Source organism: Dipteris shenzhenensis, chromosome 14, assembly GCF_047967505.1.
Source record: "Dipteris shenzhenensis isolate YYH24624 ecotype China chromosome 14, Dip_SZ_1.0, whole genome shotgun sequence".
Taxonomy (NCBI): Eukaryota; Viridiplantae; Streptophyta; class Polypodiopsida; order Gleicheniales; family Dipteridaceae; genus Dipteris; species Dipteris shenzhenensis.
Window position 1 is genome coordinate 35,312,452 of NC_141609.1, and position 18,396 is coordinate 35,330,847.

Sequence of the window (18,396 nt, forward strand, 5' to 3'; positions counted from 1 at the left end):
CTAAAGTCAGGCCCCCAAGGCCAAAGTGCTAGGCGGGGAAAAAGACCCCCCCTGCATGTGTGCGGGCCTAGTTAGCATGCTACGTTTGCATGGACATTGTAAGTAAGACAGGATGGCCCGTGTGTCCTAGCGAGAACTTCCAAAGTTCCCATGACTTGTGTGTCTGCTTTGGGATTGACTAGAGCATCACAAATAGAATTGGGGGGCCGTGTGATCTGGTAGCCCTGGTGGATGGTCTCCATGACCTATGAGCCCATGGGGAGCCTATTGGAGCTGGAGCGTCGCAGGCCCATGTGCCCTGGCAGCCCTAGCGGATGGTCTGCGTGACTTGTGAGCCAGTGAACTTGTTTGGGCTTGCCTGGAGGTGTGCTTGGACGAGCTGGAGGTGTGATGAGCGATGGACGTGAACAGACGGGTGACGGACGGGCAAGCAGAGATGGGTGTCGGACGTGAGCACACGGGTAAGCAGCTATGGACGGAGAGAGAGAGAGAGAGAGAGAGAGAGAGAGAGAGAGAGAGAGAGAGAGAGAGAGAGAGAGATGTATTAACGTCTGTAGAAGCCCTCATGGGACTATGAGACAAAGTACACATCCAAAAAGAAACATTTACATCCTTGAGAGTCAGAGAGAGTCGAGGAGTGCACATGGCATCTCAGCTCGAATTATTTAGCACATTACTAGAGTATAATATTATTTCTATGAAGTGGCCTTCATTACATTAGTTTTAGAGTGAATCTTTGGGTCTAGGGTTGAGATCTCTGATGAGTGCTATACCATCTTGATGTAAGCCCATCCAAATAATCATACCATGCCTAACATCATGGGATACCATGGTGACTAGTAATTAACTTCAATTTTGATTAATTCAATGTGGCTCATGATTATTTGGATGGCACCATTGGGCTTGCATGTGGTCTCATCCCATGGGACCAAGGTATCAGGAGCATCCAAGGTGTATTGAAAGGGGGAGAGACGGTCTTAATACCTTGGTTGTTAAACCATTTGGAAATGCATGCGTACCAAGCCATGCGAACCGTGCTCCTAGCTAATCATATAGTTGACTCAAGTGCCACCCTCGATAGTCTCCCTCTAGGTAAGATCTAGACCGTGTGAAGGTAAGTGACTGTCTGGAAGATGGCATCAATCTGGAGTGGCTTCATACCAAACTCTTCCGTATGATTTGGTCGGGGACCGAGGGCTTACTCTGAATCATCCTGGAACCCATAGTTACCTGTAGCCTCTTGAATCAATGCCACTCGATCGTTGACAAGTCACCCCCCAGAAGGTTCATGCCGTGGTTGCGAGAGTCATTGTGAAGACTTGCCCAGCATAGACTACCCCTAGGTAGGTGTAAGATTGTATGATCTCCACCGGCTCCCCTCACAAGTGAAGCTGTGTCGGTGAAGTACTGCTCATGAGGTGGTGAAGATCACAACTTGGTTTTGGCCAAGGTTGACCATCAACTCTCTCTCTCTCTCTCTCTACAAACACCTCCAAGGCATCTAGGTGTCTCTGTAAGCCTACTACTGAGAAGGATAGAGGGACAATGTCATCTGCATACAACAATTCTGTATCATCAGATCAGCTAGGAATGATTCCTCATCTCCTAAGCAGTCAATGAAAGTAGTAATCTCATCAATATTGAGCCCAAATAGTGTAAGTGCGAGGGTCTATTCCTACTTCGCTCCTCTCGTACTCTTGACCCAATTGGTAGGCCTCTAGGAGCTTGTACTCTCCCTTCGATTGACTCATACCACCTCTTACGTCATGTCATACGCTGTGAAATCCACTGTGCCTCAGACCTTGTCAAGTGTCCCAAGGCCTGCTCCTGTTGAGGGCACATCTTATCTCCCAACACTCATTTTCAAACCATGGGTTGTGCGGCATCTTCCCAGCTGAAGGGTGAGTTGTAGACATGGTTGTGGGGAATGATCTGGTAGCGACATAATGAATTATGGAGAGAGAGATGTCTATGCCAAAAGATATGATATGATTGTATTGAAGTCCACGTGGGACCCTTCTAGATCTATGGGATTGGCGATCACTATCAACAAATAGTGATCCTTACATCCAGTGGAGGAAAAATTAAGAACTTGCTACTATGTAGTGAGTACTTGGGATAGCTTGTGTGTTAGTCCTAGTACCTTGTTGCAGTATTCCAAAACTTGTTTTAAGTGCCTTCCTAGCTGTTTGGCTGGCTGCTCCAATAGGGTGTTCAGATTGTCTCTGCTATCCCTATAGCCTAATCTGATGTGTGCGTAGGCTCTACATCTTAGAAGTACATGCTATTCATTTTCTACCACCCCTATGGGGCAGATTTTGCCTCTTCTTTCCTCTTTGGGGATCCTCGGTCTTGCCCACCTGCCCCTGTGCACTTCTAGTTCATGTGAAGTAGCTCTAATTTTAAAGATTAGATACCTTTTAAACATTGGTATGTCTTGCCCCAAGGTATGTTTGCATTCCATAGCTGTCCATTCAGGTTAGTTTCCTGTTTGTAGAACTTGATTTTTGTCCCCATTGTTTTGCCATTATTTTTGTATCATTTTCTGCGTCATCTCCTAATTTCACATGCATGTTCTAGCATATCAATAGTTGTTATACCCCATGATTCCATCCATTTCATTTCCTCTCTGTGCCATACCCTGATTTGTGTAGCTTCCATTGCCTTGTGCGGTATCGTATTGGCATCAATCTCCTCAACTTTGTTGAGGTAAACCATGAATTGACATAATGCCTCCCCTTCTAGAGGTATCATATTTGTCTCAGCCAGTAGAACGGGGTAGGGTGTCTATGCCTTATCCCCTAAGTCCCCTATGAGAAAACATAAAATTCTCCTCTCCACACATGCATTCCATTTGTAGTTGTCTGCAAATTCCAGTCCCAGATATTTATATTGACTTTTTCCAAGGGCTCTCCTTCGAAGGTGGCATCAATTTTTTTATTACGAATCCCAATCACCATTACTTTTGTCTTGTCTATGTTGACATACATTCCTGAGTGGTGTCTGCAGAAGTCTCCCAATGCATCCGAATGTGCTTGCATGTTCTCCTTGCCTTTGCAAAGAAAACTACATCATCCACGTAGACAAGCAGTACTAGAGCATATCCTGCAATCCAAAAACCCTCCTTGCTGTGTATTCTCGTTTACCTTTCCAAATCATCAATAAAGACATTGAAAAGAGTTGGTGAGAGGGGCAGCCTTGCTTGATCCTTATGTCATTGCTTTATGACAGCTTTTGCCTTGGAGCATGATCCATCCCACTGGTGGCTATGCTAACTCTGCTAAAACTTTCTCATAGAGTTAGTATGTGGCCTCTCTAAGTTCTTGAGAAACTTGAAGCTATTCCAATCTTCCGACAACTTCCAACTTGAAATCCACAAAGCAGCAATAGACAATATCTTTCCCTCTGATGCAGCCCTTATGGCAACCAAGTGATCTACCGTGGAGTGTTTGGGGGAAACCCTACTTGGGATGGTTCCCCGACTCCCTGTACCTCCGCCAATTTGCTGATTTTTTGCTCAAGGATAGTGCTATATAGCCTGGCCATTAGGGTGCTTACCATCACTGTCCAATCATTCTTTGCCAACTTGCCATCTCCCTCCTTTTGGATTGGTACAATGCCATTCTAAGGGAAACCCTTCCTCTAGAGCGATATTCGTGAGCCTGGTAAGTATTTTCTTTGTCTTCTCTTCTCCCCATGTTACCGTTTCCGCCACCAGCCCTTGTGGGTCTGAAGCCTCCCATTAGCTAGCTTTTTCAAACCTTTACCCATGTCTTCTTTTGTTATGATGTCATTTGCTGCCTTGACAATATAGTCGTGGTTGACCTTTTACCCCATCTTTTTCATAGAGGCTTTTGACGAACATTCCATGTCTCTCCATGATGCTTTTCTCTCCTAAGGTTTACACACACACACACACACACACTTTTCTTTTCTTTTTAGTAAAAACTTTTGATTGATTATATTACAAGAGTAGCAACCTCAAAACGAGGCAGCCAAGAGTACATCAACTGAAAATCTCAGTGTATGCTAAATATACATCATGATCTATGGAGTGCGTCTGCAAGCAATCAAAGAAGGATTGCTGCAGAGAACGCTTAAAAAAACCAAACAAGCAAAATATGGGATCATCAATGACTTTACAGTTCTTGTCTGTCCATAAAGTCCAAAGTGCCCAATAGCGCCACACACTTTGTTTTTTTTTTGGGTGAAATCTTTGATTGATTATATTACATGAGTAGTGACCTCCAAACAAGGTGCTACAATTACATCGACTGAAAATTTCAGTATATGCCAAAAAGACCTCATGATCTATGCAGACCCGCTGAATAGCGCCTCACACACACACACACACACACACACTTTTTTAGTGAAATCTTATATTTCTGTGTGGGAAACCTCAAAAGAGGTAAAAACCCACACACACACACACAAATGTTTTGTATAGATTTTTGGGTTTGTGCTTTCTTAATATCTTGATAATGTGCAGGTTGTTGTGACAAATCCAAGAGAAGAACATCGTATCACATTCATTTCAGATGCAAAAATTCCGCTTGTTCTCCATTGGGCTGTGTCAAAGCACTCTGCTGGAGAGTGGCAGGCAATATATTCCTTTGCAGTCATCTGAAAGCATTTGGAATCTTCCGGAGTATAAAATCGTCTAAACAATTGTATTGATTGACCAGGTTCCTCCAGAAGGCAGCATTCCTTTCGACTCCACAGTCCTTCAAGGTTCATGTGAGACCGCTTTCAAAGAAGGTTCTGCTGGTGAATTATCTGTTCAGGTATGCACTCAGTATCTATAATTTTCAAACTAGCTGATCTGAAATCCTCACTGTTTGGGGAACTTCTTAATCATTGACACATAATTTGCTTGCCTTGGTGAATTTAGAGATTGGAGATAATTGTCAGAGATTCTGGTATTATGGGCATCCCATTTGTTTTCCGGTCAGGTGATTCCTGGATAAAAAACAGTGGGTCTGACTTTTACATTTCACTGAAGGCAGAGAAGAAGCCAAGAAAGGTACTGCCAACTTGATACTGTTTTTCTCCAAATTAGTATTGAAGTTTGGTGGTTCAGGGATTGGAATTTGTGGCTTATGAGAGATCTATTTGCAAGCAGGCCATTGGAGATGGCAAAGGTACTGCAAAATGGTTGATACAGGACATTGCAAGCTGTGAAAGTGATGCTGAAAGATCTTTAATGCACAGGTTTGTAGCTTAAATGATGTATTATTGGCTGGTTTCTATTTCTTCTTGTGGACTATCAAGGAGTTTTCTGGCTGGATTTGCAGATTTAACATTGCCACTGAGCTGACACAGAAAGCAAGGAATGGGGGAAAATTACCACTAGTGGCTATTCTTGTCTGGATGAGATTCATGGCTACCAGGCAACTTACTTGGAATAAAAACTACAATGTGAAGCCCCGGTCAGTCCATTCCTCCCTAGCAGGATATTATTTCATGTTTGCTCGTTTGCTTTTTCTTTTGGCCCATCACAGTGATTTCCTGATGTTTTTTCAATAAGACATCTAAGGGAACTAAAGTGTTTTGTGGGGTTGATGCAGAGAGATTAGTGCTGCTCAGGATCGGCTCACGGGTTTGCTTCAAGACATGTTCAAAGAGCAGCCTCAAGACAGGGAGATTATTAGGCTCATAATGTCAACTGTTGGCAGAGGTGGACAAGGGGATGTAGGGCAGCGTATCAGGGATGAGATACTTGTAGTACAGGTATCAAAAGGAAAAAAGTATACTGTGGATGCCTGTACAGCTACATTTGAATTCAATTCGGAAGATGATGGCAGAAGTTATAGGAAGGCATGAATTTTTGTCTTGATCTTCTATGATTTCAGAGGAAAAATGACTGCAAAGGCGGGATGATGGAAGAATGGCACCAAAAGCTTCATAACAATACAAGCCCAGATGATGTTGTGATATGCGAGGTTTGGACCTGAGATTTGGGCATTTGAAATTACATTTAAAGATGCCTGCTATTTCTAGCTTTCAAGCCTGTTGATGCTAAATTTCATATTGCAGGCTCTCCTTGACTATATAAAAAATGACTTTAAAATGGAAACATACTGGAAAACTTTGAATTCCAATGGTGTTACCAAAGAGCGTCTTAAAAGCTATGATAGACCTATTGTATCTGAGCCTCGCTTTAGGCAAGATCAAAAAGAGGGTCTTATTCGTGACTTAACGGCCTACTTAAGGACACTCAAGGTTTGTTTACTGGCTACGCAGTTTAGGTGGTTTATTAGAGTTAAGAGTGAAAGGAATTTGGTTAACTTAAGTAATGTTCCATGATTTCTTTTCTGCATCTCTGTCTTCTATTTCAATCCCTTATTTTTTTGGTGTGGGTGTGTGGTGTTGGAGTGATTTCTTTTCTATAGGCAGTACACTCAGGAGCAGACCTTGAATCAGCTATTTCAACTTGTATGGGTTATTCTTCTCAGGTTTGTCATTGTCCCATGCAAATGAAGTGCACTGTAAGTTACCATGCTTTACACATGTTATGATGGGCTTTTATGAACTGGACATTATTGTCTTTGCTTTAACAGTAGATGCATGGTATTCCATTTTTAAACTTAATTTCAAATCCACAGCAATTCCTTGGTGATTGAGCCTTCATTATCGTTGAAGGAAAGCAGGTGGGATTCCTATGAGAACTCTGGGTTGCGTGTCAGCTATCTGGTTTATTTGTTCAACCTTTATGCTAATAAAAATGGTAGGGAGGGAACTGCAATCCTCTTTATGCCCATTTAAGAGAAACGTAAGGGAGGTCTGTAAAAGAGGTACAACGGAATTGTATCACATGAATGATGCTTTAAGACTACGAAAGAGCATAGTATATACAAGTTTGTTTTGGATTACACGCGGAAGTGTTGTTTAAAGAAATGTGAGAGAGATACATCATGGAATCTATGAAGGGAGTGGAGAGCAAAATACGATGTACAAATCTAAGTATGTTAATCTTCACAAAAAGCCCACTCATGCTTTCACCAAAAGAGCATCAAGCTCAAATGAGTAAGACAAACCCCAAAAACGTGATACATGCCTTTTTGAAGTGAGGCATAGCCTCTAGGTTGCCTTTACTCTAAAGAGCATACATTTGCTTATCTCTGCTTACCAAGTTTATTTTTTCATCCCTTCTTTCCTTTGTTCGTTTGCTCGTTTTATGAAAATTTTAATTTTAAAGATTGGATGTATTCCAGTCTTATGAAGGTATATATGTGTGTTTTTATTTTAGTCTCATGTTTAGATTGGAGTGGAGCTATTATAGCTTTTGGTTCATTTTGGGTTTCTTGGTTTCATCAAGATTTGAGGAGATTGCAATTGGAGCTTTAAAGTCTTTTGGTTCATTTGTACAATGTACAAGACAATTTAGGAGACACTTGGCTACTATTATATTAACAAATGGGCCTTTGTTGGAGCAAATACCTTGGTGTCCTCTGAGTTTCATACTTTTACAAACCATAGGTTGTCCTCCATCTTCAGAGGCCATGGAGCAGGAGTAAACAGGGGAGAATGTATGCCCTTAATGTTTCTCAAGACAAGGAGGCAGTAGGCAAATTGAACAGCTTGGGGGCAGGCACTTTTTTGTAGGTCCAAGCAGAGATTCTTGCCTTGTTGCTCCTAGAATTTATTGTGCTAGACTGGGGATACGGGTGAAAAAATGATCTAGCAAGGAATGATTGGATGAATCATTTGTAGTTATTGTGCTAGAATATATTGGTTTAGCATTTGTGAAAAAAATGGTTTAGCAAGGAATGATTTGTAGTCGACTAAACTAGCTTGTCGTCCAAGTGGAAAGGTCTCCGTAGTGTTTCTTTTGTTCTTTTTAAAAAGATTATGTAAAGTTGGTATTAGTTATTGCATTTATTTTCATTTTAAAATTGTTTGGAAAAGAAGAAGGCATGTAGGGGGTTCAAAGATGAGGTCATAGAGGGCTTTCAAATATGAGAAAAGAAGCAGTTAGTGTCATAGAAGCTAAATTTTCATGCTGCTAATGATTGACACATGATGTTTGATTACTCTAGGAAGCAATGCTTTAGCTGATTTAATGAATCATCAGTAGGTTCTAATAATGTATTTAAAAGCTACTTTCTCATACTTAAGATTATGGACAGGTTTCCTCCCTTTGTCTGTGAAATATAGTAGTCCAATTGCACTAATCTCTGCTCATGGATTCTACACAGGGGGAAGGATTTATGGGGGGTGTTCATATCCGCCCAATCGCAGGACTTTCATCAGAACTACCAGTAAGCACTTAGGGAAATTGATACATCCCTCTCACCCTTTACACTCTTCACTGAGCCCTGGGGGTACTCGCTCTAATGGTGCATTAGCTTTGATAGTTTGAACTAGTTCTCTCTCCTTTTAAAAAATGGTTCTGCAAGTACTCTTCTAGAATTACTTCTTAAGCATCAACTCTCAGTGAAAGTAAGTTCACATATAGTCATAGGGCTTGTAAAAGTTTTCATGGCATGAAAAGCCACAAGAGTCTGGAAGATATTCTTAATATTGGAGCTGGCATACATCTTTTTGAAGGGACTCCTGGAGTTTGTGTTGGAACATGTGGAAGACAAGGACGTGATTCCTCTAATGGAGGTGAGTGATACCCTGGATTTAATTCCATCCTTTATAAATTTGTCTATGTCTATTTCTTGTGTTACTCAACTTTGCAGAATCTGATTGTGTTTAAATGAATCTGCTTTTAGGGTCTGTTGGAGTCTCGTAGAGAACTTCAACCATCCCTCGTTAAATCAAGTGATCGGCTGCGAGACATCATCTTTCTGGATTTGGCTCTAGATTCAACTGTCAGAACTGCAGTGGAAAGAGGGCTTGAGGGGCTCAGCAATGCCTCTGCAGTGGTACATATTTCTAGTCTGTTTGTGTTGTAAGAAAACAAGTTCCTTTATTTGGTTAGGTAGTGTCTGAGCTCTTGAATATATTTAGTCAAAGCTAGCAGAAATTTTACATATCAGCTATTACACTTTGCCTTTTTGGTTGCAGAATATTGTTTATATGATTACTCTGGTACTTGAAAATTTGTGCTTATCATCCAATAACAATGAAGAACTTGTATATTGTCTGAAGGTGAGTATGTCATATTTCATCGCTACCAGAAAGCCAATTTTTGTATAGCCACTTATCTTTGATAGTGATTGACTATTGTTAAGTGTATTTCTTTATGACAGGAATGGTATAACATCTCTGAGGCATGCAAAAGTGGTCAGGATGAATGGGCACTAAGGGCTAAAGCTGTATTGGACCGCACCAGGCTTGCACTAGCTGACAAAGCTGAACAATACCAGGAACTTTTACAGCCATCAGCTGATCTCCTTGGGGGTTTACTGGGGGTGGAACAGTGGGCTGTATGTCATACAACTCTCTCTCTCTCTCTCTCTCTCTCTCTCTCTCTACACACACACACACACACACACACACACACTTTTTTTCTTTTGCGTGAAACTTTTATAACTTTATATTACAGAATAGCTATCCCAATAAGGGATATGCCAAAGTACATTAACAAAGATGTCCCAAACTGCAAAAACTGAAAAATACATCAAGAGAAAATCTCACTGTAGGACAAATATACATCATAGTCTATTTAGTAAGTTTGTAGACAATCGAAGAGAGATTGCTGCAAAGAGCGACGAAAGAAACGAAAATAGAAAACATAGGATCACCAAAGACTCTGTGGTTTCTATCTTTCCAGAGAGTCCAATTATGCCCAATATCGAATCCAGGAAAAGAACAAATCAAATTCCGGTCGGCAAGGATAAATCCCCAAAAGCAAGAAAGACTTGCCTAAGTAGTATGAGGAAATCTCAATCGTAATTTGTGCTGAAGGATGCCCAAAAAGTTCCGTGTGTCAGGGCAGTGCCAAAAAATATGAGACACAAACTCCCCTCTGAGCCAAGCAACGACGACAAATAGCTGGAGCGATGCGTCGTAATGATAGAAGCTGTTTAGACGGGAAAACCCCCAACAAAATGCGCCATAAAAAAACCTGTTGTCGAAGAGGGACCTTGGAATGCCAAATCTGCCTCAAATCTTTTTCACGACCATTTGGCTGGACGATCCAATCGCCAAATCTGATTTGCAAAAGATGAAGCCCAAGGTGGAGGCAATAGAATATATAAAGAGGGCACTGTAATATAAAACAGCTTGAATGGACGAGTGTGCTGGAAGAAAAGTTCAGTCCTGAAGCTTGTCTTGAAATTCTGAAGGCGCTACTGGCTGAAAAGGTTGAAGCATACGAGTAATAGCCTGCCATACAAGGTGATCATGCATTCCTAAACCATACTTTCTAGCAGCCAAAGAAAAGGATAAGAGAGTGCCAAATTCGTGAATGACATCAGCCATAGAAGAGATCCCTTTCAAGTTAAGAAAATATGATCGTCTGGGCTCCTGCAAAGCCAACGGTGGAGAAAAAACCCGTGACCAATGGATGCTCTCAGCTCTCAAAGAGCTGCCCCTGCTGCCCTGCAACGAGTCACGACCATGCCAAGCCAAATGCAAAAGAATATGCTTCCAATCCAAAAACATATGAGAAACAAGAGGGCAACCTCTGACCTTGTCTTCAATACTACCGAACAGAAAATCCCACTTAGTAGGCTGCCAGTAATCAAAAGTGGGGTGGTGATTTTTAGAAGCAGAAAATGCATCATAGCAGCCCAAGGGTGAGCACCATGTAAGAATTGTAGCATCATTTTCCCCTTATGAGCCAGAATATGCACATGAATATTAAGAATATTCAATCCCCCATGCATTTTGGTGAACATAACTTTGTACTGCAAGTAAGCGCAAGGTTTTCCTACCATGCTTGGAACGCCAGAAAATTTCCATGATGGTGGACATAAAGGAGGTAAGATCTTCGTTGCGAAAAAAGATCAAAGGAAAATAGAATTGAATGTAGGCCACCAAAATGGATTGAACTTCAGAGCCGAACATGCAACGACCAAGTAGCCAACTTCCAATATTCAAGATTTTTCTTTAATTTGGCAAGGACCCAATCAGTCTGTTGACGATGAGTAATCATCCAACCCAGAGGATAACCAAGATGGCCTACCAACTGAGTGGGCGAGACAATTTCCCCCGGCCATCCAAGACCGTGCCACTCTTTAGAATGCAAAGGCAACAAGCGACATTTCTAAAAATTCACATGAAGGCTAGCAGCCAGTCCACACACACACACACACACATTTTTTGGGTGAAATCTATTTACTTTTATACTACAAGAAACAGCTCCCAAGAAAGAGACATGTAATTACAAGTTACAACATCATAAGATCTTTGTATGACAAAAAAGCAGGATAAGGAAGATCCCATCATACAGGCAATCAAAGAAAAATTGCCATAGAGATGCCCAGAAGAAGTGATACTTAGCCATGAATGGGTCATCAAGGACCCTATAAATGAAAGAAAAGATCAAACCCTTGCCTGATAGGATGATCGCCAAACAACCAAAATAGCTTGCCAAAGTGAGCACTAGGAAAGTGGGCCCGACATCGCTGCTCTAACATAAACAAGAAATCACGAGATTTAGGACAATGCCAAAATAAATGAGGCATGGACTCCTGCAAGGATAGACATCAGCAATAAGTGTCTAGAGCAATGTGTTGGCAGGCGAAATCGTTACAAACGGAAGAACCCCAGGCAAAACTCACCCAAAGGAAATATATTGACGAAGGGGGAGTTTGCAAGCCCAAATTTGTTTCAATTGTCTCCTCCACCACCGAGAAGTACGCGTCATAAACTAGATTGATTTACATGAATGGAAACCCAAGGAGGAGGTAACATGACACATCCCAGCACTCCTGAAACCCCTGATCTGCAAAACAACCACACACAACATCAGATCTGAGCAGGCTGCTCACCACCCAACCGTGACATCTACGGGATGTGATCCCGAATCAGAAGATGTCCCCTCCGAGCCACGAGCTGAGCTACTGGCACGAACTCCCAATCAGATCCAAACCAGCCTGGTGTCCCATACCACCAGGTGGCGCTGTGAAGCCCCGGATCTGCCACTGGACCTTGGGCTACGCTAAGATGCAGGCGCGCGTCCGCGACTCAATCCAGGATCAGACCTAGCACCTGGGAACGAGACTTGCTCCCAACTGCACACTGAGAACTGAACCCCCTGGGCCTCTTTTATAGACTCAGGCCCCGGCGCCAAAAATAGCGAAGACCTATAAATAGTTCGTACCCTTGCCACTCAACCCGAGAATCAAGCCTGCCTAGCTCTAAGCCTCCCCAGGCTAACCTGAGCTAGTTCTGTGTACCCAGTACACGTCAGATACCAATCCGTGCACATGACATACTCCCCCTCCTCTAAGAACTCACTCCTGAGTTCGCTAAGAAATCGGGAAATGTTCTTTGGAGGTTTTGTAATGTCTCCCATGTTGCATCCTCCTCAACACGATCCTTCCACTTAATCTTGTATTCCGTGATAGTACGATTTCGAGTCTGTCTTTCACGAAATTCAAGAATACACTCAGGTTCGTGAGGAATAAAAGTTAAATCTGTAACTTCTATAATCTCATGAGGAGAAACAAGTTGATCATCTGCACCCAAGACTTTTTTCAGTCTACTGACATGAAAGACTGGATGTACTTTAACATCAGGAGGCAATTCTAGTCGATATGCAACTGGTCCAATTCTTTTAATGACCTTGAATGGGCCACAGTATCTAGGGGATAATTTTGGAACCAAACCAGTACTTAGGCTCTTGGATTCCTTAGGAATTCTCAAATATACCATCGTTCCTTCAGAGAACTCTCTGGGTGAACGATGTCTATTAGCATAAAATCTGTCCCGATCTTGGGCACTTCTAATAGACTCCTTGGCAAACTGCAACATTTCCTGCATATCTAGCAAGAAATTCTTAGCAGCATCATTTTGAATCCCTTTTAATCCAACCATAACTGGTGACTTAGGTTGAAACCCGTACATAAGCATAAAAGGACTGTAACCTGTACTAGAATGCTTTGCACTGTTGTAAGAAAATTCAATCATAGGTAGATAATCTTCCCATGAAGACTGTCTCTTAGATACATATGCCCGAAGCATGTCTTCAACCAACTGGTTGACCTTCTCTGTACTGCCATCGGATTGTGCATGATCCGAGGAACTCATACTTAGAGTAGTTTCCAACTTCTCAAATACAAGTGTCCAGAAGTTACTTGTAAACTTTGAGTCCCTATCACTGACTATGTCCGCTGGCAAACCATACAGCTTGAACAAGTGGTCCACAAACTCGTGAGCCAACTGAACAGCTGAAATAGTTGTTCTTGTAGGTAAGAATCTAGCCATTTTTGTCAAACGGTCGACTATGACCCAAATAGAGTCATGACCCTTGCGCGTGCGAGGCAAACCAGTAATAAAATCCATGGAAATACTTTCCCATTTATTACCTGGAATCTGTAATGGCTGTAATAAGCCCGCGCTTCTAAGGCGTTCAGCCTTAGTAACCTGACAAACCCGGCAACCTACAACATAGTTCTCTATAAATGCACGCATCTTAGGCCAATAAAAGGTATGCTTCACAAGAGACAGAGTCCTATGTATACCTGGATGTCCCGCACTAGGAGCATCATGACACTCCCAGAGAATCTTGGATTTAAGGTCCAGAACATCAGGTACACAAATCTTTTCATTCCGGAACAGCAAGCCGTTCCTAATCATCCTCCTAATCATCCACTGACCTCCTGCCGCCTGTATCCTAGGTGGCACAATCCCTGAGTCCTGGTCAACCATGGAATTCCCTTCCTGGACTCTCTGCCAATAAGAACTGAAATGACTATCAGTTGCGTATAGCCCTCTCAAGGATTGAAATAGGTCTGAGGATATTTTCGTAAATGACAATGCATTTACAAACTTAACCCGACTTAAGGCATCCGCCACACTATTCAACGAACCCTTACGATAACGTATTTCGAAATCAAAGTCCTGCATTAGCTCTGCCCATCTAGCTTTCCTTCCTCTCAATTCTGAGCCATCACACACATACTTAATTGACTGGTGATCAGTCAATACAAGGAACTTTGAACCATACAAGTAGTGTCTCCAAACCTTGAGAGCATACACTACAGCATAAAGTTCCTTCTCAAGTGTGGGCCAACGATACTGAGTGTCGTCTAGCTTCTTACTCTCGAAAGCTACAGGTCTGCCCTCTTGGAATAGAGCTGCCCCAATCGCATAATCACTCGCATCGGCCTCTAAAACATAAGGCCGGGTAGGATCGGGTAATGCAAGAACGGGTGCTTCCTTGATAGAAAACTTCAAGGTTTCAAAAGCCTTGTTCATTGCATCATTCCAAGAGATCGGCTGGGTAGACCTGCGTCCACGACCTTTCAATATGTTGGTCAGGGATGCGGTGATATGTGAATAATCACGCACAGACTTCCGAAGAAATACCGTAAATCCTAGGAAAGAACGAAGTTGTTTCACAGTCTGAGGAATAGGCCATTCTAAAACCTTCTGGATACGATCCAGATCAATGCTAATACCTTCAGAAGAAATCTTGTGTCCTAAGTAAATGATCTCCTTCATAAAGAAGTCACATTTACTCATCTTGGCATAAAGCTTATGCTGTCTTAGAACAACCAAAACAACCCGGAGGTGTCCTATGTGTTCCTCAAGCGTTTTACTATATACCAAGATGTCATCTAAGAACACTACAACAAATTTGCCCAGAAAATCCCTGAACAAATCGTTCATCATCTGCTGAAAAGTAGCAGGAGCATTGGTCAAACCAAAAGGTAATACGAGGAACTCGAAATGACCATACCTAGTCCGGAATGCGGTCCTATCTATGTGTTTAGCATAGATACGGATTTGGTGATAACCCGTACGCAAATCAATCTTAGTGAAATACTTCGCTCCGGCCAAACGGTCTATCAAATCATCGGAACGAGGTAAAGGATAGCGGTTCTTAATTGTAACTTTATTTAATCGTTTATAATCTATACACATTCTCCAGGAATAATCTTTCTTCTTTCTTAAGAGGACAGGTGCACCCCAAGGTGATTTACTTGGGCGGATATAGCCCATATTCAGGTAATCCTGAAGCTGGATAGCTAACTCATCCTCCTCTACCTGGCTCATCCTATAAGGTGGTACACTGATAGGTTGAGCCCCTGGGACTAAGTCTATGCGATGATCTACTGCCCGTTCTGGAGGTAAACCTTCCGGCAGTTGAGCTGGGAATACATCCTTAAAATTATCTAACAACATTCTCAATTCACGGTGTTCAAACACACTTAATTCATTCTTGTTAATTACCGAAACAACAAATGAAGAAAGTGGAATCAAAACACACTGATAGACATCATAATGAGAATTGTTTAATTTATTCCGAAGCTGCATCGCAGATACAATAGGCCCCTGAGAAGGGGGAATTTTATCACACTGAATACAAAATTGGGTGTCCTTATCTACAAAAGAAAGCGTATGCTCCGTCCATCCGATCTGAATATTGTGGGTTTTAAACCACTCTATCGCGATCAACAAGTCTACATGCTCCAGATGCATAACATAACATGTAAGAGCTCCCGTGTAGGCCTGAATCCGGATAGGAAGCGCTTCAACCTTGCGATCCCAAAACTGCTTCCCAGCTGGAAGCTGCACCTCATAGGTGTGGTCGCTAGGTACTGTGGACAGCCCCATCTTCTGCACAAATTTGTAATTAACAAAATTGTGAGAGCTGCCCGGATCAAAGAGAATGTGAACCTGTTGGTCCCTAACTTCTCCATAAACTCGGAAAAGATCATGGGAACCAAACAACGAAGTATTGAAAGTACAATTACAAGAGAGTGGGCAGGTAATGACATTCACTGAAATACCTGACATCGCAACTTGGTTTGCTCCCTTGGCTGCGGTACGTGGACCCGCCTGGAGCTTCGGTCCTAGCACCAATTTTTGGTTCTTCCGCTTAGGATACTCATTCTTTGTGTGGCCCCGCTCCTCGCAATAGAAGCATCGCCCTTCTTTCTTGAGCCTCAGAGTGCGAAGGAAACGGGCTTTAGCATTCTTTGCTGGAGTTAAGCTTTTCCTGGAGGCGTTGTCCGTAGACTTCGTCTCCGCAATACCAGTCGTATGCTGAAAGAACTTGCGTTTGTTCTTTCCACTCGTATCGGTAACTGTGGTTGCCTTGGTACCGGCCATGGTATCATCATATATGCGTGCATATGTCATGGCCTCCTGCAACGTTGTGCACTTGTTGTTCTTTATCTGCAACTTGTAGGAGTCTGGCAAACCATCCACGAAGAAACCTAACAAGGTTACTGGATCCATTTTGGTGGCCCTGGTTTGCAGATCCCTAAATCTTTGAAGATAAACTTCAAAGGTCAAGTTCAATTTTGACATATCGAGGGCCTTGAGCTTGCCAACGATATCGTAGTCATCCTCCTTCTTCAGGAACTCCTTCCTGAAGATGCCCTCAAAATCTGTCCAAGTATCAGGCTTAGGCTGGAGTTCTTTCCACCATAGCAAGGCTTTACCTGACATAAACCCTGCTGCAAGCTGAATCTTTTTCTCATCTGGATAGGGGTGGAATTGGAAGTGTACTTGCCACTTGTGCAACCAAGTGTCAACTACCTCCTTTGTTCTTGACTTTTGGTCACTTGGAAAAGGATCTGGAGTTATATTCGGGCCTAGCACCGAAGCCATGGCATCCACATGCGTGAGTGCCTGTACAGTGCTAGCCAGAAGAGTGAGAGTTGCTTGTATCCCCTGGAGTTGCTGTGTCAACCCCGATTGATTAGCATTGACCTGCTCGAATTTGCCATCAAGAGCAGTCGTAAATTCACTGAAGGCTTTTTTAGTTATCAGGTCGTCATAGAGACCCTGATCCTCCTCTCCCACAGGAGTGTAATCCAAGTCCTGCTCTCCCATGGTGAACTCGGGATTTTGAGCATCAGACATGGCTAAAATCTGATTTGAATACAAACTGAGAGAAATAACTGACTGCAACAAAGCACAGAGGAGGATGGAGCAGAAGAAAACCGTCCCGAATGATGCAGACGGAAGGAGATGCTGGAATCTGGCGAATCGGAAGCCCGCGAGTCCCGAGGCCTCCCCGAATCCCCAACGCGGATGCACGTGCTGCTGGAGTAACTATACGGTCTGCTGACGCAGGCCGTACAAAGGCTGACGGAGGCCATACAGTGCTGATGTAACTGTACGGTGTCCGTACAGTTCTGCAGGTACAGGCGCAGTCGAAATTTGATGCAGCAGCAGGTACAAGGGCTGGCGAAAACAGTCCGTACAGGCTGTACGGCTGCTGCAGGGCCTTTGAAGGCTGCGCAGGTTGACGCAAGCAGGGGCAGATGCAGGAGACTGCACGAGGCAGTGCGATGCTGAGCAGGCAGGGTACGGATGAGGCTGGCTGGCTGGCACTGAAATTGAGGGGAAAGCTCGAAGCTCTAGGCTGCCTGTGTCTAGGCTAGTACCCTGCCCCCACCTATATAGGGTGCAGGGCAGCCTTATTTGGAAGCCGAGCTTCCAAAAAAGGCCAAGCCCCTCCAGCTTTGGAGGGGTGCTTTTTTCAGAAAAAGCACCCCCCCTGCGCAGGCTGCACGCAGCCCTATGCGCAGGCTGTTCGCAGCCTGTTGTGCAAGCTGTTGACAGCCTGTTGCGCAGGCTGTCAAGCCTCTACTTGCCCCGCCTACTCCATACCTTCGTAAACGCAGCATCCCCGTCTCCCTTGCTGCCTTTTTCCTGCCCATCTTTCCCTCTTTTCTGCTCTATTTCTCCTCCCTCTAACTTCTCTCAGGGGCCTTCAGAAATCTCGATTCTCTCTCTCTCCTATTCTTCTTTCTTTTCCAGATATCTCTCCACCCCTCCTATCCCAGGTATTCAGCAAAAACGCAGCAAGAAATTTCGAAATTTAGGGCATACCTGGAGGAGTAATCCGTCAAAAATTATCGCATCAGAAGTTCCTACCTCAGGAGTTGGCTCTGATACCAACTGACACATCCCAGCACTCCTGAAACCCCTGATCTGCAAAACAACCACACACAACATCAGATCTGAGCAGGCTGCTCACCACCCAACCGTGACATCTACGGGATGTGATCCCGAATCAGAAGATGTCCCCTCCGAGCCACGAGCTGAGCTACTAGCACGAACTCCCAATCAGATCCAAACCAGCCTGGTGTCCCATACCACCAGGTGGCGCTGTGAAGCCCCGGATCTGCCACTGGGCCTTGGGCTACGCTAAGATGCAGGCGCGCGTCCGCGACTCAATCCAGGATCAGACCTAGCACCTGGGAACGAGACTTGCTCCCAACTGCACACTGAGAACTGAACCCCCTGGGCCTCTTTTATAGACTCGGGCCCCGGCGCCAAAAATAGCGAAGACCTATAAATAGTTCGTACCCT

At 43.5% G+C, this 18,396-nt stretch overlaps 1 protein-coding gene across 1 annotated transcript in view; it reads left to right on the forward strand.

Moving 5' to 3' along the window:
* The window catches only part of SEX1 (Pyruvate phosphate dikinase, PEP/pyruvate binding domain-containing protein), an 83,291-nt gene that overhangs the window by 12,850 nt on the left and 52,045 nt on the right, over positions 1 to 18,396 (forward strand). Inside the window, exons 10-23 of the mRNA XM_087384385.1 lie at positions 4,490 to 4,600; positions 4,686 to 4,784; positions 4,892 to 5,023; positions 5,123 to 5,211; positions 5,295 to 5,429; positions 5,568 to 5,730; positions 5,853 to 5,942; positions 6,037 to 6,222; positions 6,393 to 6,455; positions 8,199 to 8,261; positions 8,551 to 8,610; positions 8,721 to 8,873; positions 9,016 to 9,099; positions 9,201 to 9,377. Coding sequence (XP_087240511.1) covers positions 4,490 to 4,600; positions 4,686 to 4,784; positions 4,892 to 5,023; positions 5,123 to 5,211; positions 5,295 to 5,429; positions 5,568 to 5,730; positions 5,853 to 5,942; positions 6,037 to 6,222; positions 6,393 to 6,455; positions 8,199 to 8,261; positions 8,551 to 8,610; positions 8,721 to 8,873; positions 9,016 to 9,099; positions 9,201 to 9,377 — 1,605 coding nt within the window. The remainder of the gene's footprint in view (positions 1 to 4,489; positions 4,601 to 4,685; positions 4,785 to 4,891; positions 5,024 to 5,122; positions 5,212 to 5,294; positions 5,430 to 5,567; positions 5,731 to 5,852; positions 5,943 to 6,036; positions 6,223 to 6,392; positions 6,456 to 8,198; positions 8,262 to 8,550; positions 8,611 to 8,720; positions 8,874 to 9,015; positions 9,100 to 9,200; positions 9,378 to 18,396) is intronic.